General features: G+C 35.6%; 1 protein-coding gene across 2 annotated transcripts in view; it reads right to left on the bottom strand.

The window, feature by feature from the left end:
- LOC117920242 overlaps window positions 1–24,694 on the bottom strand; it is a 46,989-nt gene that overhangs the window by 16,791 nt on the left and 5,504 nt on the right. For both annotated transcript variants that reach the window (XR_004652222.1, XM_034837666.1), the window contains exons 2-19: window positions 21,809–21,968; window positions 20,416–20,508; window positions 20,222–20,336; window positions 19,952–20,120; window positions 19,182–19,356; window positions 17,018–17,146; window positions 16,305–16,853; window positions 15,467–16,075; window positions 12,713–12,781; window positions 7,713–7,829; window positions 7,395–7,640; window positions 6,199–6,246; window positions 5,968–6,108; window positions 3,861–4,025; window positions 3,691–3,753; window positions 3,493–3,600; window positions 3,329–3,412; window positions 3,202–3,249 (exon numbers count right to left, since the gene is read on the bottom strand). Coding sequence is in view for 1 of the 2 variants with exons in the window: in XM_034837666.1 (XP_034693557.1) it covers window positions 3,202–3,249; window positions 3,329–3,412; window positions 3,493–3,600; window positions 3,691–3,753; window positions 3,861–4,025; window positions 5,968–6,108; window positions 6,199–6,246; window positions 7,395–7,640; window positions 7,713–7,829; window positions 12,713–12,781; window positions 15,467–16,075; window positions 16,305–16,853; window positions 17,018–17,146; window positions 19,182–19,356; window positions 19,952–20,120; window positions 20,222–20,336; window positions 20,416–20,508; window positions 21,809–21,968 (3,088 nt within the window). In the remaining variant the exon portion in view is untranslated. The remainder of the gene's footprint in view (window positions 1–3,201; window positions 3,250–3,328; window positions 3,413–3,492; window positions 3,601–3,690; window positions 3,754–3,860; window positions 4,026–5,967; window positions 6,109–6,198; window positions 6,247–7,394; window positions 7,641–7,712; window positions 7,830–12,712; window positions 12,782–15,466; window positions 16,076–16,304; window positions 16,854–17,017; window positions 17,147–19,181; window positions 19,357–19,951; window positions 20,121–20,221; window positions 20,337–20,415; window positions 20,509–21,808; window positions 21,969–24,694) is intronic.

Raw genomic sequence — 24,694 nt, 5'->3', positions numbered from 1 at the left:
ATTGTCTTTCACCCTTCTCTTCTCTCTAGCAAGAACACGCTCGGCCTCACTTAACAACTAAAACTCAAAAAGCAAGAGTCCTCTTCCCAACACAACTATGTTCAACCTCCCTTTGAGGAGCCAAGCTTGAACAACCCAATTTTTCAGAAAATCCAACTCAGGGGAAGGGATCGAAACATTTTCCCATCTACCCACTAAACAGCGATCCAACTGCTCTAGTCTTCCATGCATCTTCCTCCTTCCCAACTCCAATCAAACCTTATCTCCTAACCTACCCGTTTTTTATTTTGCAACATCTGCATAGGTCCTTGGTATTAGTTCTTTTTCCTTCATAAGCACCTCAATGGAAAGAGGATCCTTAAAACCTCCAGTGGGAACTACCCCAACCCCTCTCAACTTCTCTACCAAAATATTCCCACCACCAAACAACCCCTTCCCTTCTAGAAAAATTAGGCAAAAGCGTTTTGCCTCTATATCACGAACAAAGCAAAGGATAAATCTTCCCACCTCATTTGAACAACGCTCCAAACTATACTTCCTTCCCTCCTCCTCCCAAACAAGGGACCGCTTCTATCATCACTACCTCTACAGCAAGTCTCAACTCCAGCCAACAAACAACTAAGGCTTGCATCCCCAAATCTGATCCAAGAGGTTAGTCCTCTGCATCTCTCCCAAATGCACCCTCTCGAATTTCCTCCTACATCATCAATCAAAAGCTCAAAAGATTTAGACTCCACAGCAAACCATCTTCTTCCACCCCTTGGACCTTCGTTCATCTTGTTTTCCCTTGTCATAGATGGAGATTGTTTCTTCTTTCTCTCTATTTCTTCATTAGCACAGATCAGTCTCCTTCAAGATAGAACAATAATACATCTTTATTTGCCTCAGAAGTCATATCTGTCTTGCTAATCAGCATGTCTGGGTTTGGGCGATATTTCAAAAAATCCTCTGTGTTCTGAGTTTCTGAATCCTTTTCACCTGAGCTTACTTTCTCCACACTTCAAACTTCATAAGCAATCACACTTAGGAAGAAAATAATCATGCCTTACAAAACGCATAATAGATACTTGTTATACATGGACATGTTAATTTCAACCGAAATACCCATGTTGACACGAAACAACACTGGTACAGGTGTGAGATCCATGTCAGAGACACTTTTATTGCATTGAATACCGCTATTTAGCTTATAATGTTTTCTCTTTCTTTAATTTTTTTTTTCTAATTATACTTATTACATGGATATAACTATTTCCCGCTTTATCTCTTTATCTCTTCCTTACGTGAATCTACATGTAAGGATTTATAGACACTTCTTTTTCCTTATAAATTTCATTTGTGTAGATTTATAATGACTATCACTATGGATGTGATGTACCTCATTCGAGTATGATGCACATTAAACCAGCAATTCCAAAAAAATTTATGGAGTCAAATCTCCAAAATCTACTCAAGAAAGAAATGGAACGAAATAAAAAAGTTTCTAAATTACTCTATCAAGAGCATTTAGGTATTTTTCAGTTTTTTTGGTTCTCTAAATTCATAATTAGTTATTAGTTAGTATTTGAGTTTCATTTAGTGAAAGTTTTTTATTGGGAATTTCTCCTTAAAAGAAATTCTAAAAGTCTTCTTTATTAGAGACTCTTACTACAAGAAATTTATATATTAAGTTTCTAAATTTAAAAAGAAGTTTTTATTTTTTTAATAATTTTTTTATTTAGAAGATTTAATAATTTGATGAAGGAATTAAGAGTTCTAATAAGTTACTATATCAATTTAGTTTCTATGTTTATGCTTTTATTCCATTTTTAGGATTTTTGAAAGCCTATAAATAATGCTAATTGTTGTAAAACAAAACTGATGAGGAATAATATTATGTTTTTTTGCATACCTTGAATTTTCAATGGTGATAATTCATCAATTTTCCTCTAGGTGAGACTCCTAGTAGGCTAAGGGAAACTTTAAGGATTTGTTCAGAAACTGATCTTGAAAATAGTTTTCTACTCTTAACTTAAAAAATGTGTTTGGCAATTTTTTTTACTGGAAATGGTTTTTAAAAATTTGTTAATATATATATATAAGACAAATTTGAGGTGGTTTCAGATTTTTCTTTCTTTCTTTCTTTCTTTCATTTTTTTTTCTATTTCATTTTTATGTGTTATGAGAAACCATTGAAAGTATAGAGAATACTTTGAAAATTTTTACATTGCACATAAGTGCATAACACTCCTGTGGAGAATAAGCTGAGAAAACTATTTTTCATATTTGCTTTCCCAAATAGAATCTTATTCCAGAAAACAATTGAGAATTGTTTTTAAGAATTATCCACAAAAATCGTTTTTCAAGAATTGTTTTCAAAAACACTGCAAAACAAGCTCCAAGGCTTTCAATCTTTCTTCTCTATATTGTTTTTCTAACCTCATTTAACTTTTCCCCAGTGCTATAATTTTATTCTTGTTCCCCTCCTTTAATCCTAAAACATCATAGCTCTAACCCACCCTATTTGATCATATAGACAACTATCTTAGGATTGTCCTACATCAAATATGATGGACATTCTTTAAGAAGAAGCGATCCAGTGCTAATAATCCTAGATAAAGAATTTTGGATGGGAGGGAAATCTAAAATAACATGAATTCTTGGCATGATGTAAAATTAAAACGCCTCTCTAACATAACACAACCTACAATGGCTACCATACATTTCTTACCATGGTAGGGTCCTTATATAAAATTCTTGTTCAATGCAGTGCAAAATTGACAAAATTGTGTAAGCAGGAGATTGACAAAATGGTGGTATCCAAGCTTATCCAATCAAAGCAAAATAAGAACTCAATATACTTTAGGCAATTCGAAGATATTTAGTGTTCTGAATTCACAATATAAACTAATAGCTCAGAAGAATTACGTAGGTTTTGCAAAAAAAAAAAATATATATATATATATCACATCTAAACCCTAGAAAGGGCTTGAAAACAAGCATTGCAATAATTCTGAAATATTAAGTCAGAAAGGACAGAATGACTTCTGAAACAGTCACCAACAGATTGTCAAATGTCTAGGTACACATGACATTATAATTACATAAATAGAATTTCATTATAGAAAGTTTAACAGACAACAGGCACAGATATATGGTATGGCAACAAAGAAAGGGATAATGATGTAAAAATAAGAAACCTAAAAGAGGAATGCGAAAAACCTCATCTTTTGGTAGAAATGATAATATCGGAATCAAAATCTCTATATCCTGCAATCAATCAACACCAAACATATATTAACAAAGTTAGTTCTTTTGTTTCAATTATAAAGAAAATAAGATGCTATACCTTTACTTTTGAATCGTATAACTTTCTAATGGTAAATATTAATTCTGGAGAAGGAACTGCCCCATCTGTCAGTGTGCGTAAAACCTACCACAAGGAGAAGCAAAACTGGGTTTAGTTACTTGAATCTTTTGCATTCATCTAGTAAAATATATAATTATCAAAACCTGAGTTAGAAGGTTCTTGCTTCCAGGCGGTGGATCTGAAATAATTTCCAGAAGCTCTGGTGACGAGCCTATAGTGCGAACTAGAATTGGAATATGGCGATGAACTGCCTGCACCATGCAAATGATTAGAAAAACAAGCTCATAGCAAGAATGTTGGATGTCTAAATAAGATAACCAGAGGCCAGAAATGAACTGAACCTGTTTTACTGCCTTTGATGTGCTCTTGTAGATAACAAATATTTGGCGGAAAAGGGAATGCTTCTGCAGTAGTAAGTTAACTAATCATGTATAGGGCATTAGCCTCATGATGTATGTTGAGAAGTTGGAAAGGCGACAATAAGTTATATTGAAAATAAAATAAGGTAGACCTTTGTGCACAGGGCAAAATATAATGACATGCACCGTTGTGCCTCAGAAATTGAAGAGGATGATATGGTCTGAGATGTGCATGATTGTTGAGTATCAGAGGCTATCTCCTTGGCAATTGCACTGCCTGATGAATGTTCATCTGAAGATTTTTCCAGATTGGAATCCTGTAAAAATAAAAATCCAAACACAACTGCATTTTTCAAAATCAAGTCCCACTACTGCCACTTTTCATATCTATACCAAAAGGAAGCTCACAGCATAAAGTATGCGCATCATGAAAATGTTGCTTTGCACAAATTTATTCAAAACCTAGGGACGCTCATCAAGAGTCAGCTCTCTAGAGAAAGAAAATAAAAATCATTAAGCCACACTAATCTTTCTCATTTCTGAGAGAAAAAATTATCAAATTACTGCTTTATCAAATATCTCTACATCCCTTTATTAAGAATTTAAAAGAAGGGAATGACGTTAGCATTCAGATGTAGTATCAAGTTTTAGATAGATCCACTATCAGTTCATGCAGAGGTCATTTAAATAGAAATTATCCTCCTTTTTTTTTTCTTTTTTTTTTTCTCTCAGTCACATATTCTTACTCATGGAAAATGATTGAATCATATTTGGAATTTAGGACTTTGCCACATTTTTAATCAATGATCATCTCAGTTATCACAAAATAGCCCTTTGGGTTGGACTCCCAGAGCAGGAAACAACATGATTCTGATTCATTTGAAGGCCAGTCCTTCAAGGGTCTAAAATACATCCAAGAGAATAATAGACATACAAGAATAAACCAAGTTTTCATCTATGTTTTGAAACATGACAATGTCAAAGGTTAAAACATTAAAATACACAGAAACAAAAAATAAAGATGTTAATGGATATACTGCAAGTCTCCTTTTTTTTTATCTTGATAGGTATATATTTTGTAAGTTGAGTTCAGTTAATATCAATAGATGTCCTCCAAATCAGGAATTAGGAGTTCAACTCCCCACAGATGCTCACCTGTCATGCCTTCCGAAAAATATTTTGTTGGTGAGTTAAGGGCCCAAATAGGGTGAGAGTGAGGGAAGGGCAATCTAATAATTGAATTGACCAAAGAGGATGGATATATAAGGTTATATACTGGAGATCATCAACATATTGACATCTCAACAGTATGTTAACCTGCTACCCAACAGTTCAAGGTAAAAACTACAGCTTCAAATCCCTTACTTTTTCTTTTCTCTCTCTCTCCCTCTCTTGGTGGTATAGGCAAAAAAAAATTATTATAAGGCACTTAACAAAAAAGGAGTACTAGCTATGTACATAGGAAGTATACAAAGCACACTGTCCTATTTAACTCAAGCATTTATATTCACTGTTTCAAATTTAGAACTTGTTTTCATCAGCTTTTACATCACTTTTTGAATCTTCTTGAACCATTTACTATTTAACTTCAAATCCAGGCAGCGACCATGGATAGTTTGGATCATACTGAGATGAAGCAGCAATTATAAATGGCATCTGAAGGGCACAAACTAAATGCGGAGAGGGAATAAATCAATGTCAGGGATGATCCTCATAAATATTATATCTTAACGTAGCAAAATAAGTATTGCAACATGCCAACATCAATATGCATCAGTTAGCATGTGACTAATGAATAGGATTTATACAGAATTTAAAACTATGAATCAATACCTAAAATTTGTTGTATCTAGGAACACTGCAGTTCTAGTACACAAAACCCCCCATCCACAGTGAGACATGGGGGATTGGGGTTAGGGAGGGTGGGAGGGAGAGAACAAAATCAAAACAAAACACACACACGCACACACACACACAAATGGAAAAGAAAAAATCAAACATAAAAAGGGAAAAACATTTAATAATAGGATTCTACAAGAGAACTCAAAAACCACAATTTCTGACTAGGTGCTATTTATAACCTGACATTAATTAGTCAAATGAACAATTGATAAACAAAACATCTAACAGTGAAAGGAAAACATAATAATATGAACATTTCAATCGGCCTTAAATTAAACTTCACTGCCATTTTCTTGCAAATGGGAGAAGGGAAGGTAGGGTTGTTACACAAATTTTATGAAAGCACAAAGTAAATACCTTCTGTAATTCAGTACTTGATCCTTCAGTCTCAGTTCTGTCTGTAGCATGAGCCCCATTAATAACAGAGAGCAGCATTTCATTCGCAAAATCCTCTATTTGTTGAGCAACAGATGACAAAGGATAGAGCTTGTTTGCCACCTGAAAAATGAAGCAACACCCAAAAAGGTAACTCAGACTATACCAATAGTCTAATTCTGTTGCATCAATATTAAGTTGTGCATGGAATACCAGACGTATGGCCTTCATACGCACTTCCTCCGAGTGATGAACTGCACTCTTTTCAGAAGTCAAACACAAAAATCAAAGTCAAACAAAGAAAAAAGATAAGAAAAAGAAAAGTTACTTTTCAAACTGTAACCAGGACTATTCTTCTACATAAGAGAAAAAAACAATAACATCTGTTCATTATGATATGAAATGTAAATTGTCAAGTTGAATCAATGCTAACTTCACATCATGGGAGATGGGCATATCAAGTTTTGGGCCTTATGTTGCTTGCACAAAAGGTTAAACCAAGAACTGAAAAGTTATCAACCTTGGAGAAACTATGTAATCAATGATAAAACTTATGATAGGATCTACCAGCCTGCTTCATATTCCAACATTTACTTTTATCTTGTTATTGACTGCCTGATTTTATCTTAGGAACTGCATATTCAAAAAGGAATAAGTTAGACAGCCATTTAGCCTCAATTCCTTGTATCAGGTTTAGGAAATTTGTTAAAAGAAACTCAGTAAAGGGTCAGTATATACCAACCCCTGACTAAGCCAAACTACAAAGAGCACACGCACTAAACATCTAAGGTACTAAGAAGTTGGAAGTTTAGCTGAGAGGACAAGATTGTATTACTTAAAGGTATTAAGGCTTTACAAACCATTTTAGATCTTCCATCTTTGAGAAAACGTGGTACTGAAGCTGTTAATTGACAAGCAAGAGATGGAATGGGAACAAATATTTTACCACATTAACAGTGAAAAGGATGGTCAATCATCCCCCAGTAACTGCTAGGGAGAGGTCTATGAGCTTGTTGATTGCCTAGCCAAAAGCAATGTAATTAGAGGCTATTTTCACACATAAAGCAATTTTCTTAATGTCTTCCTAGCTATAAACCAATTTTACATTAATATTTTCCCTTCTTTAAAAAAAAATATATCACTATATCAATTATCCAATTAACCTGTTATTCCTCCATCAGAAGTGAAAAAAAAAAAATTCAATCACATCCCCATATCCTCTAGCCAAAACTATCGACTGTATCGGTAGTTACAAAACCAACAGATGAGTTTTTCTTTGATGTTCCTGCTGTCATTTTTTTCGTCACTACTAGTGCCAGAGAAGTATAAGAAAAAAAAGACAAAGATAATAATAAATAGAATAATACAGACATTATAACTAATGAGATTCATAATAAATAGAAGAAAACCTGCAGGGCAATTTTCAAGCAGGCATCTCGAATTGGAGGCCTTAACAAAATAAGGTTCCACACAGCACTGAGACCTTGAGTAACTCGATCTCCACTTAGTAATTCCTTCTCATCTTTACTGCTGTTTCCAGGAGAACACAAGCAATCTAACAATTTAAAAACTGACTTAGGCAAATAAGGAACTTCAGCGAGCAATCTGCTTAGTGATTTATCTGAAGCTGGAAAAGAATCTCTAAGTGTTTCTGCCTGCACAGAAAGAGATTCCTTAGAATATATCTTTTGCAGAAGGACAAGTAAAAAAATAAACAGAGTTCATACCACAGTGAGAAGAAACATATCATATACAGAAGTAGCATTTGTAGAAGAAAAGAAGTCACGTTCTTCTTCTGCCTCACCATATAGTCTGTAGAGGGCACGTAATGTCAACTCATGTCCCTGAAACACATCCAGTAACAAGTGTTAGCTGGATCAAAAAAGAAAAAAAGAAAGGACAAAAGATAGAAAGAAAAAGAAAAAGCAAGTAATGCCAAATTCTCTTCTTTTTTTTCCTCCTAAATATCAATGATTAGGAAAAACAACCATAAGAAGACAGCACATATTAGCAGTATCACTGATTGTAGTTGTAGATTACCTACATGTGGAGGAAATATCTTTGTCATGTATTAGAATACAAAAGAGGAATATGTGCACATGAGTGCATTTCCATGTGTATGTGCACAAACAACTCAGGTTCAAATTACTCTTGCTGTAAAATAATGTCAGACCTCTGCTATCCTCACTCATCAAGCATGCCAAATATTTTTTTTTGATAGGAAACGATAACGGAATATATTGATAAAAAGAAGATACAATTAGAAGGATGAGAAATCCTCCCACCAAAGAAAACAAGACTACAAGTAATCAAATATAAGAAATACAACGAGAAAAAGACTAACGGCCTATTTACACACCGCTAACCAATCAAGTTGTAACACGTTAAGAGGTGTCCCCTTAAAAACCTTAGAACAAAAAGCCCATAGAGAAGCCAAAAAACGAATAGAATCCCAAAGATACCCTGAATTCCTTGCTTTATCCTCAAAAATCCTTGCATTCCTTTCCCGCCACACCACCCACATTAACGCGATGCACGCGTCTTGCCATAAAACAACCCCTCTCTTAGAAGATCCGAAACCATTAAAATTAGTAAAAAACATGTCAGATATGCTCCTTGGGGAAACCCAATCCATCTTTGCTAACTGAAATAATCCGTGCCACAACCCCTTGGTCAAAGAGCAATGGAGGAAAAGGTGATCTACTGTTTCTCCATGCTTCATGCACAACTTACATATGTCGGGACTAAGTGCTTTGTGGGGTCTCCTCAATTGTAGCAAGTCATTAGTATTAACCTTCTTGTGCGCCACCAACCAGACAAAGGACTTGACTTTGAAAGGGACTTGAGAATTCCAGACAAACTTAGTAGGGAACACTGGAGGCGACTCAGAATATTGGGATAAGGCCAGAAAGAAAGATTTGACTGTGAAAAGACCTGAAGGAGATAAGGACCATGATCTCTTATCTGGAACCGAAGGAGATATGTGTAGACGATCAAGAGACCACATAAGGCTTTCTAAATCTTCTATCTCAGGATCAGTAAGATTTCGGCGAAAATTGAAATTCCAAGAGAAAGGACGGGAATATCCGAGAATTGATGAAATAGGAACATTTTTATCCGTGACTACGCTAAGTAATCTTGGATATTGTATTCCCAAAGGTTGATCCCCCCACCACAAGTCATCCCAAAACCGAATTCTATCCCCGTCCCCTACCACAAACCGAGTAAATTTGAAAAACTCTTGGAAGACTAGTGCAATGGCCTTCCAAGGACAACGATGAGACCATCTAACAATATTGTTGACATCCCAGCCATTGGAGTGAGAACCATAAATGCTTAAGATAACCTGATGCCACAGAGCAGAACCCTCCCTAGGATATCTCCACAACCACTTCCCTAAAAGAGCGACATTCCTCATAGAAATCTTTCCGAAACCCAAACCCCTCTCGACTTCGGTTTGCACACAACGTCCCAATTAACCAAATGGTCTCTTTTGCCTTCCCCTACGCCTGACCAAAGAAATTCTCTTTGCATTCTCTCAATTTTTGCTGCCACAGAGGCGGGAATCTTAAAAAGGGAGAGAAAGTAACAAGGCATATGGGTTAGACAAGATTGAATGAGAGTTATCCTACCTCCAAAAGATAAATACGCCTTCTGCCACCCATCTAATCTCCTTGATATCCTCTCAATCACAGGATTCCAAAAGCCACTCGCCTTAGGATTCCCTCCCAGAGGAAGACCTAGGTAAAGTATAGGCCACCCAGAAGCCTTGCAGTCAAGCATCTCGGCCAGCCTAGAAAGGTGATTCTGTTCAATATTAATGCCATAGATGTTGCTTTTGTCAAGATTAACTTTCAAACCGGAAATATATCCAAACACTAGCAGAACATTCTTAAGCGTCATTATATCCTCTTCTCGGGTACTGGAGAAGAAAATGGTATCATCTGCAAATTGTAAATGGGATACCCTTGTTCTGTTCCTACCACCCTGAATCCTTCCAAGACGTTTCTCTCCTCAACTTTCAATAACATCCTACTCAATACATCTGCCACTATAGTGAACAAAAAAGGTGATAAAGGGTCGCCTTGTCTTAAACCTCTAGATGCCTTAACCCACCCTTTCGCATTACCGTTCACTAGGACTGCATAAGAAACCGAGGATAAGCAACCTCTCATCCATTTCCTCCATCTAAGACTAAACCCTTTCATCTCCAACACATGATCCAAAAAATCCCAACTCACATGGTCATAGGCCTTTTCAAAGTCAATTTTGAATACAACTCCTTCCTCCCCTATTCTTCTTTTCTCATCCACTATCTCATTGGCTATGAGAACTGCATCCAAAATTTGTCTCCCTTGCACGAAGGCTCCTTGAGTGGAATGAATAGTCTCGTGAAGTACCCTCTTAGTCGCCCTGCTAACACTTTGGCTATTATCTTGTAAAGACTAGTGATCAAGCTAATGGGTCTAAAGTCTGAGATTCTCCTTGACATGCTTTTTTTGGGTAACAAAACTATAAAGGAAGCGTTGGTGCTCTGATTGATAATTCCGCTCCTATGGAATTCTGCAAACACTCTCACTATATCCTCCTTTATCACTTCCCAACAGTCTTGAAACACTGCAATGGTAAAGCCATCCGGCCCAGGAGCCTTATCCCTATCCATCTGAAAAATGGCCTTATAAATCTCTTCTTCAGTAAAGGGGGATTCCAATCTAGACGCATTCTCACCAGAAATAGGGAACCAATCTAAGCCTTCCACTCTCCACGATTCTCCAGAAGGACTCGCGTAAAGCTTTTCGAAATACCTTAGGATCTCCTCTTTTATACTCTCTGGATTATTCAACATTAGACCACTTTCATTCTCCAACTCCTTGATAAATTTCCTATTTCGCCTGCCATTGGCCACCTTATGAAAAAATTTTGAGTTGCAATCCCCTTCTTTTACCCATTTCACCCTAGCTTTTGTCTCCAATGTATTTCTTCTCTCAAAATCAACTCCTCTAGCTCCCCTTTTCTTAAAGCTCTTTGGACTAAAAGTTCATGGGATAGTCCCCCTTCTTGCTCCAAGGAATCAAAGTTAGCTAAACAGATAATATATCTTTTTTCTTTTTACTTAGCTCTCCAAAAGAAGTCTTATTCCACTCTTTCAATTTGGCTTTAACGAACTGTAATTTCCTCATGAACTTGTGTCCTTCCCACCCATTTCCTTGAAACTCTCTCCACCATCTTCCAAAATTCTCCTTAAAACTAGAATGTTGCAACCACATATTCTCAAACCTGAAAGGCGTTGGTCCCCACTTGAATGGATTGGTTTCCAAAACAATCGGCCAATGATCCGAAGTCCACCTTGGCAGTACTCCTTGAAGACTTTGAGGAAATACTTGTTCCCACTCATTTGAGTACAAGAAGCGATCTAATCTCTTGCATACTGGATTCTCTTGCATGTTTGACCAAGTATATGATGCGCTCCTTAAAGGTGAATCTATCAATTCGCAATCTCTTATGAAGTCATCAAAATCCTTCATGCTTGGGGTTAATCTAGAACCACCCAATTTTTCTGAACTTCTCCTTATAACATTAAAGTCACCGCCCACACACCAACGCGGATGAGAGAGCCCAACAATGTCTGAAAGCTCCACCCAAAAATCCTTCCTTAGAGCTGAGTTGTTTGGGCCATAAACTGCAGATAACCACAAAGATTCGCATCCATCCAACGCGAACTTGATTGAGACCGAAAATGAGCCTAACACTACTTCCTCCCTACGCAACTTTTTAGAGTCCCATATGACCAAAATCCCACCCGAAGCCCCACTTGCCGGAAGAGCTGCCCAACCTTTATTTCTGGCTGACCAAACACTACCCACAAACCTTCTGTCACACTCCTCCTTTTTAGATTCTTGAATCATCACTACATCCGGCTTTTCTGATCTCAGAAAATCCTTAACCACCCTTCTCTTTTTCTTAGAACCCAAATATCAAACTAATTAAGGTTCAAAACTCTTCCATCCATACAACATGCATGGAGATTAATCTAAGTATCTAAGCCAGTAGTCAGATTAGCAAACTATTTTCTTTTTTTTTCTTTTTTTTTGATAGGTTAGTCAGACTAGCAAACCATGATCCCTCTCTCTTCTTATTTGTTCTTTTATTTTCACCTTTTCCCCCAGTTTTCAACTCCTACACAAAGGATGAATTTCTGAAAATGTGATAGTCACATTACAAGCTAGAAGATTTGTTTGGCTGATTATTCAGGGTTTACAAGAAAAGGAAAGAGAAAAACTAATGGATCTAAATATTGTTTTAATTCTTATTTTTATTATTGGTTTTCAACTTTTTAGTCAAACAAAGACATGTCTGAAAGTAATTTGCAGCTAACTAAGCATATAAGCAAGAAGCAAATGGTTAATCCAGTTCCTTTTTTTTCTTCCATCTTATGTGATTTATTTTTAGGATTTGTGGTTAAAATGAGCAATGGAGTATTCAAGATGAACTAATTTCATTTGCTTATGACTTCATTCTGAAATGCATGCTAACAGAGTTAACCAGCCAACAAAATAAACTTGGAATTTTTACTCACCTCGATTTATTTTATTTTATCCCATTTTCTTTAGTATGGATAAATGGAGCATTGAAGGTGAACTAATTGTACACAATCATGTAACTCAGTTTCAAATGCTTAGTAACAGAGTTAACTAGTCCACAAAATAAACTTGGAATTTTAACTCACCTCATGATTCAAATAATCTGACATAATATGCTGTTTTAGATCTTCCCATGGGTCTAACTCCAAAGGAAACTGAAAAAAAAAAAGAACATAAATAGAAAATAAAAATATAAATATAAACAAAAACAATTGTTGAGTGAATAAGAAATAATGTAACCAGATAATCCTCTCAATAATCGGTGAGGTTGAGTACATATTATGAGATCATGCACCAAATTTGCATTATACAACTTTTCTCAATAATCTCTAAGGCATGTTAAGGGAAAAAGAAACCTGCAGATATAAATATTAATCACAAGATATGGAACATAAACAGGATAATAGATAGATACAGATGGTATGAGAATATAAATACAAATCTATATATTTGGCAAAAAATGAGAGTAGAAGATTGATGTCCAGGGAATGCCAAAGAGCAACCATATCACAATTTTTCTTTTATTGAAAAATAAATAAACTAGGTTTAAATTTCCATGCAGAACTAGAGATAGAAAGGAACATTACCCAGAGAATTAAAGTTGGGACAAAGCAAAAGTGTTCTTCTCTTTGTACAAAATTCCATTAGCAATGACAACAAAGACTGAGAAAATACAAAGGGATTTTTTTTGGTCCAGCATTGGAGAGGGGAGAGAGATCATCTCATTAGTTGGACCTAGTGTGGAAACCTAAGGTGGAAGGGGGCTTAGGGTTTGAGAAGTTTTCATTAAGGGATAGAGCCTCTTAGGAAAGTGGCTTTCAAGGTTTCCTAGGAAAAGTGCTGCTCTTTAGCATAAGGCAATATTGACCATTTATGGGACACATTCAATGGTTGGGGTGCCAACATTCTAGCCAGGTGGTTGCATAGGTGCCCTTAGAGGGCCATTGCATAGGTTTTCTATGATATTTCTGGGCATACTCATTTTGTGATGGATGATGGGTGATGGGGCAAAGATTCATTTTTTGGAAGGCTTGTGGCAGGGAAAACAACCTCTATGCCCTCAATTTTCAAATCTTTTCAGAGTTGTGAAAACTACAAATTCTCCTATTCCATCAATCCTTGGTATCTTTTTCTTGGAACCTTAACTTTCATCATAACCTCACTAATTTGGGGATAGAGAATCTTGAAAGACCCGTGTCATTTCTCTCTCACGTGCACTTGTCACCCTTTGTCCTTCATGTACGAGTCTAGTCATTATCTTCTTTAGGCCTATTCGCAGAAAAATCTTTCCTTTTAAACTTATCCAATCTATGACCTCCTATGCATTTCTGTCTAACAAAATTCATATCAAAATCTAAAGCCTCATATAAGGCCAAGGCTTATGCTTGGTTAGTGGCTAATAAGAAAGTTAATACCAATGACTTGCTATAGGGGAGAAGATCTCATGAAATGCTTAGTCTTGACCATTGCATTATGTGTATAGGGAGTTGAGAATCAATTGACCATTTTTTTTATATTATTAATGATTTTGGGGCAATAGCACAAGCTATTCAAACTAGCTAGGCCTGATTTGGCTCCTCCAAGGAGCATAAGTGACATGATGGTTATTTCCTTTTAAGGGTTTGGGGAGTATAATTAGAGACAAAATTTTATTGCATTTGCTTTCCTCATTCTGATTTGGATAGTATAATAGGAGAATTAGAATTAGAGTCATAATCTTAAAATCCTAATAGAATTTAAACTTCTTACAGAAGCATATAAATGAGGTTAACTAATGTAAACCAAGATAAGAGTGATTAAATAATATTAGGCGCATTTTATTTTATTTTTTGCAAATGTTGCAATTCTCAATGGTGACACTCCATTGTTTTTCTTCTAGGTGAAATTCCAAGAAGGCCTTGGTAGATTCTAAGGTTTTTATCCCTTCTTCTTATCTTCTTCCTCTATACTTTTATTTCATTTTTTTGCTACCATAAATTATATTCCTTGTTCCTCTCCTTAACCCCTAAAAGATATAAACCCTAGCCCACTAGCTTCATTGTAGACATCCATTTGAGCATTTACCTACATCAAGGATTCTTGAAAACAAGTAGAGAACTATAGAGTCGATACAAGACCTAATTTATTTCTAATCCTCCTTTTGAGCTTCAACAACTACAGCTTTTAAGGGCACCTTCCCAATGTTATTTAGCTCAATTGGAATTTGGTGTGTAAATCAAAAGAGTTAAAAAAAAAAAACAAAATGTGGAGCAAAGCTTTGGTCTCTTTTTGTAAGAGATGTATTGATCCCTATAGACAGTAGAGTCACTTTTCCTTTGTATTGTTTCATGCGGTATTACATCAAGGCATATGTCATGTTTGTATATTGGAGAAAACTTATCCACCTATTCTTTTTATCAGAGTTTGTATATTTGGGAAGGATTACTCAGCCTTCCCATGTACTGTTAAATCCTTATCAATGAATATTTTGTTCTGATTAAGAAAAAAAAGTATATCAAAAAAATATATGAGAAAGAAAGGTCCTAAGAAAGTCTATCTGGCAGTAAAAGATACCAGACAACCCATGCAACATGTCCATAAAAAAAGTAGTCAGAATGAGGTATCAGACAGAAAAAGTGATAAAACAAGAAATGACATAAACTTGTAAGAAGTTAATTCAAATTGACAAAACTCAAAAAGAATGCTAAGTCCATGAAGTAACAAAATTATGAAACCATATAAAACTAAAATTGAAAATAGAATATTAAGAATCATCGATATTAATCAACTAACCAACTGATAAAGAATTTAACAAGCACTTCAGAATATGATTAATCTATTCTGTAAGCTAGGATTGCTACCTGAACTCCTAAATAAGCAAGTAAAGAAAACCGGACATGTGAACCTCCAGCAACTGCTATTTGCTTATAAGCATCAACAATGCGCGCATAAGCTAACTTTTGTATAAGATCCTTCTGTTCATCAGTGAGGTCGATAACAGGTGCTAACAACTTAGGCAGGACAAATTGACTAGACAACCCAGCTGAAGTTTCTGTTGAGGAGATTATGCTGTTGGCATCTGTAAGAGCAGATTTTGGGCTAAGCTCCTCAGACCTATCAGTTGACATTGATGGAAGTAAATCTAGTTGTGACCTTCTACCCAAACTTGTAACTTGTTCTTGACTGCCTTCTTCTAGATCAGCAGAGGCCAAGGAAGAAGCAGCAAGTGTCTCTACAAATCTATCATCATGAGCAGTTGAGTCCAGACCAGGTATACTCTCTAGATTCCCCACATCACGGATCTCGTATGATGTAGCTGAAAAGTTCTCTATTGCAGATGGAACAACATTGGAAGAAAATGGTACACCAGCAGAATCCATTCCCTGTTCAGTTCCACAATCCATGTCACCACAAGCCAAATCACTATCAGCTACAGTCGCTACATGATGCTCCTCCTCTCCTTGAGATTTCTGCAATTTTGGAAAATATGCACAGCTAAAAGAAAGATCTAATAGGGACCAAAACCCACCTCCCCCAACCACAGAAAAAGAAAAAAGAAAAAAGAAAAAAAAAAAGGCGCACACAGAATTCAGCACAATAAGAGGAACCAACCCCCCACCCAAGGGAAAATGAAGAAAAGGAAAGGAAAAGGGAGGGAGATGGCACAGGATGATTGTTGACAGAAGAAGAAAATTGTACCACAATATCATTGGATGCTGACTGTTGAGCATCTAATAGTGCAACTATCTGCGGAAAACGGGCCAAAAATGGCGGCAAACGTTTGGCCTGAGTATCACTCCCAACTGTACTTGCATTAGAACCCATATTTAGCAATGATTCTTCCTCCCCTTCATCTTTAGGACGTTCAGGAGGAATGTGTCGCATATTGGCCATTACTACCTCAGCTAGCAAGTCAGTGGAGATACTTGAAATAAGGATCCCTAAAGATCCAACAGCTTTTTCCCCTTGAGCGACCAAGGCACCAAACATTGCAACAAGTTGTTGCACTGGTCCTGTATCTTCATCTCCTCTAGAACTTTTTAGTCCAATAGGACTGACATTCTGAACTGAAGTAAGATCCCTACTTGACTCTTTAGATGGTTCCTCCGCAACAGTAGATTCTGTTCTGACACGTTTTCCAGACACATCATCATCTTCAACCAGGTCACCAATATCGTGCACTCCAGATCTTTTCCTTCCCAGGGTAACGTGCACAGCATCACATGATTTAACTGAGGGCTTCTCTTCCTGTAAAGATTTCAAGACATACTAAGAAGCTTGACATAACTGAGTGTTCATGTGTCCCAGGTTCTTGCTTAATGGAATGAGTCGTCCCAAGTGTGCTAGTGCATCTCAATATTAAATATGCAATCTAAATAACTAATGAATCAAGAAATAGACATGAAAAACACCTTAACAATTGATGAATCGTCTTTTCCCTCCAGTACACTTCCATTAATCTTGCAAACTTCTCGAAGAGCTTGTTCTGCCAAACCTCCAACTTTCATTTCATTCAAGGCATCAACTAAACGATCCCTCCACTTCAGAAACCAAAAGATTCAATAAATCCATGTTTTTCATTCATATCATTGCATTTTCAAAATAGAAACTGCAAACTTCTGCTTTCCATGTTAACTGGAAAAATAATCTATCTAATACATGCCACTTCAACAATTTAAGACGTCAGCAAAGTGCAAAAAGGTCATATGACAAAAATTCTGACAAAGATGATTTCTTTTTTGGGAGATTAAGATATTTAAAAAAAATCAAAAAGTACATTAGCTTTTGGCATGGGACTCCTGTCTTCCTGCTAAGACACCAACCAGTAAAAAATTCATCATTGACATCAACAACACTCAACCCAGACAGAAAAAAAAAAAAAAACAACCTCAATCCAACTCAACAAACCCCTGATACTCACAACTTGAGGTTGGTACATTAATCCATTTTCTCCATGCATCTCTGTTTGGAGCTACATGCTTACATTGGCAAAATTTAGCATTCATGTTCAAAAAACTGTGGCTGTAAATCCTTCATAGAGCTGATTGAATTAGAAAGGATATTCAATGCCAACTCAAATGACATGCCAATTTGTTGGATTTATAAACACACAAGCGAGAGTAATAAATAAAGGAAATTTGACAATATACTTATTTCAACCCATCCCATGTTAAAAAAAATAGGTACAAAATAAGTTCTAAAGTTGAATTTGTGTTTCATAAAAGTTGCTTCCTTGAGTTCCTTGAGCAAGACTCTTTTTCCTTGACCAGAAAAGGTCCATACACAGAATTTATTGGCACAAATCTTCAAGAACTTCAAGTTACATGCACAAAGAAAAACCACATTCAATCATCAATCTAGAGGTCCAAAAAGAATCTACTTGGCCAATTGTTAAATGTAAATTAAAATTCTTTTTATAGGAAACAACAATTTATAAGAAAAAAAAAAAAAATCAGAGGAATACAAATAGAGATGATATATTCATCCAACAAGAACAGCAAACAAAAGAATATAACAGCTAAACAGGAAAACAAGCATCCACACCAACAGAGCCAACACAGACTGTTAAAGAAAAGTGCATCAGTTGAAATGAAGGAAAGTTTCAAACAGGGAAACCAGGTTTTAAGCATGGAACTTGATTTAAGCCCCTTCTTTTCTATTAATTTCAGAGTGAATAACTCAGTCACAAGGCAACCTAAAGAATGGTACCCATGTCTCATGAATGGCTCTCCTTGAGGCACAATTCACAAATCCAAAGAGCGTGTTTGGTTTTCTGGCATCTAAACTCAATAACAAAAATCATATTTCATGAAATGTATTCCCAGAATGTAATGAATATGTGATTTTCATTATCCTGATTGGTTAAAGTAGGGAATTTAAAATTCCCTTCAAATTTTATTCCTATTCTACGATTTGATTATCTTAGAAATACTTGGGAATTTTCTTACATAATAGTCCTTCAAATAAAATTTATAAAAATTAGATTTATTTATAAATAACGAGAAGGGAACACAAAGTGGTCATATACTTTTCTTTAATTCTCATTCCCTATGAATGGGAATAAAAAGATAAATTTAGAGGACATGTTACATCTAAGGAATGAAAACTTCCAAAGATTTGTGCGCCACAAACCTGATCATGTTATATACTTATATAAAAGAAAGCCATTTCCAAATTAGGATAGCCATCAACCAAACACACCCAAAGTGATCTGAGATTCCAACTAGTGAAATCTGCCTAGAGTTTTTGATTCATCATGAGCTCTAAGGCTTATATTCACGTGCCTTCCAAAGATAAAATAAATTGTGAATAAGCAAGGAATAGATTATTACACATACTTAAATAGATGTTCCATTCAATCAGAAAAATAAAAATAAAAAATTAAAATAAATAGACTAATACAAATTTGCCTAATTAATATCAAGCCTGGAAATCCTGTCATTGATAGAGCCACATTAATAGAGAAGGCTAGAAAATTTTCTCTAACCATAACCTTGATCAACCTAATATAATTTTCTCCAGCCGTAACCTTGATAAACCTGATATATATTTAATAAACAAAAGTGGAAGAAATACCGGTGCGGCACCCGGGTGAGTGCATTTCAAGCAGGAGAGGAAGGCATTTCTTAAAGCGTGATGTGCCCCAGAAATATGCACTCCTTCAATAACAGAGCTTGAGGGATTCAGACCAAGCAAAACAGGCAGAATGCGTCCATAGAATGATGGTCTTTTCCTTGCTATTACTGAAAGACTGTTAAGAAACATAAAACAAAATAATGTGTGACAAACTAGAAAGCAGTATCAAAACTCTACGCAATGGCATAAACATCTTTTAATGAACAAATGACAAAAGCAACATGCAGCCTATCAAGTTTGAAGATCAGAAGCCAAAGAATCTCAACACTCCCCTTGATTTTGAGTAGCCAATCAGTAATTGTTTTCAATGGAACACAGGGAAAAAAAGAAAAAGAAAGAAAACCAAAATAGAGAAGGCTTTAAAATTTTTCTTTTGTATGAATGTACTGATACTCTTTCCATTTTTCCATAGGGGAAAGAGGGGCAATTATGACTGTAAAGATGGGAAAGATAGCTACAAAAGAAGAGGCACAACTTGAAAGCTTCCAGTGGTTTTACATCACAAACCACATTACATGAGTGGGGCTGGTGATGATGGCTCTTCTATTTTTATGTACATGAATTGAATTTAATTTTAATGAGAAGTAATGTACAAATAATAGAAACCCTATGCCCCTAACATGAAAATCTGATGAGCTTTCTCCAAATGGCCAATTCAATCACATCAAGCTAACTGTGCTCATTTGATGGGATGAGAAAAGATTATATACCTGTTGATAAGCACAATGATCATTGAGTTACTGATAGATTTCACTGTGGGAAACCTAAGCTGATCAAGCAACAAACCCAAACTTTGACTAGCTTGAATTGATAAATCTCCAACATTGAGTACAGGATGTCCTCCACGAAGCCAAGATATATTAAATTCCACAAACTTCCCTACAAAATACATGAGCAGCTAATGTAATTGAAGAACTAGTTAATAGCATACTAAGAGTACTTTCGTATTTAAGACCTAGAGCAGAAAGGCAAGCAGTTACCTTCAGAGGGCTGATTAGAAGGTGGATCTGAAGAACCATTAGGATCAGGTGTATAAAGAAGAATAACAGATTCAACAAACTTCAGTGCCAGCAACCTTCTACCATCACTCCCGGGCTTGTGAGGATGTAGTTACAGTAAATCAGAAAATGTACATAACCAACATGAGTATCTCACAATTAGAAATATGGCTTACTTGAAATGCTATTGAGTAGATTTTGTCCTTGAATTTCAGCATCCATTCCCATGACGATTCAAGTGAAACATCCAACTCACTAGAATATAATCCCTGACATATTATAGCAACAAATTCAAATGAGATATCAGAAATGCATAGATTTAATAAATAGATGATGTAGTTGTCCTGCAGTGTGGTTCACACACAATGAACATAACAATTAACGCAAGACCAAACATACACACATGATAAGTCAAAGATTTTGTCATTTTTTTCAACATATTCAGCTTCCATTTTGCTCTTTCCTGAAAATCTTCGAGGGTGAAAGTTCCGAGTTATTTTAGGAAGAAGACAAGGACATACTATGAGGGTCGGATAGAAACTAAAAGATAGAGTCAGATAGAAACTAAAGATAGAATTAAAGTATATTAATAATTATCTAGTATTTAGTTTTGGTTTATCCATGTAAACCTTTTAAGGTTTCTACAGCAGTTAAGGAGTTTAACAACAATAACTTCAAACCATGCTTAACCAATAACTTAGGACAGGAAGCTTGTCCCCTTTGGATTTCATGATAGTTTGTCATTAGCTAAGGCCTAGTTAGTGGTTGTTGTTTCTACGTGCTCCGTCTTTACACCTGTGGACCAGGGTTCACCCCTGCTGGTTCCTTTAAAATATTTCTCTTACCTATCAAATGAAAAAATGAATACCATTTGATTCTAATTAAACCCATCCACCTCATTGTCCTTGCACTATTCAAAATACATCTCTTTGACCATGTTTGACCCAGCCATGCCACACATTGTCTTCGGGGATTTACAAAAAACTGGAGTGACTTCAAACTTGTCAATTCAAGACTAGTTTTGATGGGGGCTATGGAGGGCCCTTCTTTTTAGTCCTTATTTGATTAAAAGAACTTGCACCTTAATTTTTTGAGAGGCTAAGGGCTTGTTTGGTAACTATTTTCGAAAACAATTCTAAAAAATAGTTTTTAAGAACAGTTTTTGAAAACTATTCTTCAATTTTTGTAGAACAAAAGTCTATTTGGAAACATAAAATGTTTTTAATCTATTTTTAATAGTTTTAAATATGTTTTAAAAATCATTTTTATATATAATATTTTATTTTTAATCATTTTACATATTTGTATAATTATTTCTTAAAACGACTCTCAGAAAATAAGTGAAAATAACATAAAACAACTAAAAGATGTTCTCTGAAAACACCTTGATTTCTATTCTTAAGAACAGAAAATAGAAAAATAGTTTTTGATTGTCCAACGTATTTTCTGTATTTTTTGTTTTGGAGAACAGAAAACTGTTCTCAAAAACAATTCCCAAACAGACCTTTGGCTTAAGTAAATGCACATTAAGATATAATACCATGTGATATATTCAGACTATGAACGCACCTGAATTGCAACTTTTTCAAGTGTACAACGAAATAAGTCAACTGCACAAGTTATGGCTTGTCGGGCAACTGCAGGTGTACCATCTTTCAAAAGAGATATCAAAACTGGTATAATTTCAGGTAACAAATCCAAATGCTTTGATCCTATTTCACCAATCATCCTATATTGAAAGAAAAGAATATCATATGAGCAATAAACCTAAAAGATATATTCATGCCCTACCCAAAACCAAAACAACATGGTTGATATCTTAGAAACATGAAAAAAAACATAATAACAAGAATAAATAAAAAGTACGTAAATCATCAATTAATTAAAGATAGAAATGGAAAATATATGGCAAGTGCCAATTTATCAATATATGTGGCAAGTGTTAATACCATCCTCTACAAATGATCCATATCCATTGAAAAAACTTAATTGTGAACTGCATTAACTCAGACATAAAAAGCACAACCGAAAAATAGGTTTCCCTTATTTCTAACATGGATGGACTGTCAATATGCACATTTTCTGTTGTTGGAATTACTACGTGATTCCAAATGTACAAACAAGAATGAGGCCATTTCGGGCATAAAAATAAATCTAAGCAAGAGTGAGCTTATACCAGTTAGGAGGGTGGAAAACTTGGAAGGTCTGGCTTCTATTCTAGGGTGTAAGGTGGGAGCTCTTCCAACCACTTATTTGGAGCTTCCTCTAGATACTCCTCCAAACTCTTTGGCGATTTGGGATAGAGTGGAAGAGAGGTTCTGCAAAAGACTGACAATATGGAAAAGACAATATATTTCCAAAAGGGGGAGGCCAACACTAATTCAAAGCACTTTACCTAACTTGCCTATCTACTTTATGTCGTTATTCTAGATGTCGATGATAGTGAGGGTGAGGTTGGAACATATTCAAAGGGACTTTCTTTAGAGTGGAAGGAATTTAGAGAGAAAACCTCATGCAGAGAATTAGCTACTATTTGTTCAACCAAGAGTAAGGGGGCCTAGGAGTTTGGCGTCTTGCCTTGCTCAACAAGGCTCTTCCTAACAAGTGGATTTGGTAGTTTGCAATGAAAAGGCAGGCATTTTGGAAACAAGTTATAAGGGGCAAATTTGGGGAATTGGAAAGGGGTGGTGTTTTAAGGAAGTGAGTGATTGGTACGAGGTTAGGTTATGGAAAGCCATAAGGAAACTGTGGGCAATTGTTAGTAGTAGAGTCTCTTTTTCTATGGGCAATGGTAGGAGGGTAAAGTTTTGAAAAGATATGTGGTGTAGTAATGAACCGTTTTGTGTTTCCTTTCCCTCCTTATTTGTCTTGGCTAGTTCAAAGGAGGCATGGGTGGCGGATCTGTGGAATCAATCTAATGTTAGCGGTTGTTGGGCCCCTAGCTTCTCTAAACGTCTAAATGATTAGGAGATTGAGAGTGTGGAACGTTTCTTTTAAGGCTTTAAGATAAGGCGGTGGATGAGGGAGGAGAAGATAAAGTGATTTGGTTGGAGACTAAGAATGGCTCTTTCTTTGTGAAGTCCCTTTATTTTGCTTAAAGCTGGCAGTTTAGCCCCTTTCCCAAATGCAGTTGTTTGGAATTCTTGGTTTCTCCTAAGGCGAGTTCTTTGCTTGGGAAGCATCATGAGGTAAAGCTTTGACTTTAGATCAGCTTCAAAAGAGAGGATGGTCCCTTACTGCCAGATGTTTCCTTCGCCATGTCCAGGAAGAGTCGATTAACCATATTTTGCTATATTGTGGTACAACAAGGTGTTTGTGACAGCTTTTGTTCTCTCTCTTAGAGTTTCCTAGGTGTTAACTTTCTCAACAAGAGAGACCTTGATAGGTTGGCGTGGGTCCTTTGTTGGGAGGAAAGAAAAAAAAGTGTAGGGAACATCTCCTTTGCAACTTTTTTAAACAATTTGGAAGGAGAAAAATAAGATCATTTGAAAATACGGAGCTTTCTATCAAAGATTAAAAAGATTGTTTTTTTGTAACTTGTTTTCTTGGACCAAGTTGTGCATAGTTGAAGACCCAACATCCTTGTATGACTTTATTGATTGGTTGAGTCCTCATTAAGGGAGGAAGCCGTTTTTGTTTCCCCATCTTTTTTTAGTCTTCTTTTTGGCGGCCATTGTATACACCCTATGTACAATGTTGCGCTTGCTTTAATGCTTTTTAAAGCTTTTTTTTTTTTACCTATAAAAAAAATGGACAAACAAGAAAATTCTCATGTGAGTAAAAATAATTAAACTAAATTTTTATTTTTGTTTGTTGATGAAATTTCCCAACTTATACAAAGACAAGGCACTCCATTGCCTCAAAATGCATACCAGATTTTGAGCTCATCCACAAGCATGAGTCCATGACCTAATGAATCCTAAGCTTAAAAAATCACTTACAAAATCTATGAATAACAAAAGTGTAAAAATTACAACAAACTCATGAAATCTAAGATGTAGAAAGACTCAAGAAATTCATTCATCGGATGCCAAAACACATACAAAAACTTATATGCGTGCTACCAAGTCTACTAAAGAAGTAACTTGGTGTAGCACTTAAAAGAATAAATAGAAATCCAAGGCTAGTTTGATAGTATCTATTAAAACAATTCTCAAACAAGTTTTTGAGAACAATTTTTAAAAATAGTTCTCATTGTTTTCAAGAAGAAAATTCTAATTGGATCTAAAATATGAAAAATAGTTTTCTAGATTTTTTTTGATAGGTAAAGAAAATTCATTAAGAGTCAAAACGCTAGAGAAAGGGTATACACGTAGTATACCAAGTACAAATCAGCAAAAAACAAAGGACGAACAAGCCTGACCCTTACTTGGTGGCTAGCCAGTCAACGAAATCTATCAAAGACAATGTGTGTTCCTCTATGTATACCCTAACCCAATTCACAAAAATGTACAA

This window comes from Vitis riparia, chromosome 8 (genome assembly GCF_004353265.1).
Source record: "Vitis riparia cultivar Riparia Gloire de Montpellier isolate 1030 chromosome 8, EGFV_Vit.rip_1.0, whole genome shotgun sequence".
NCBI classification, from domain to species: Eukaryota; Viridiplantae; Streptophyta; class Magnoliopsida; order Vitales; family Vitaceae; genus Vitis; species Vitis riparia.
The sequence above is the reverse complement of the archived record's forward strand: the minus strand, read 5'-3'. Positions and strand labels throughout refer to the sequence as shown.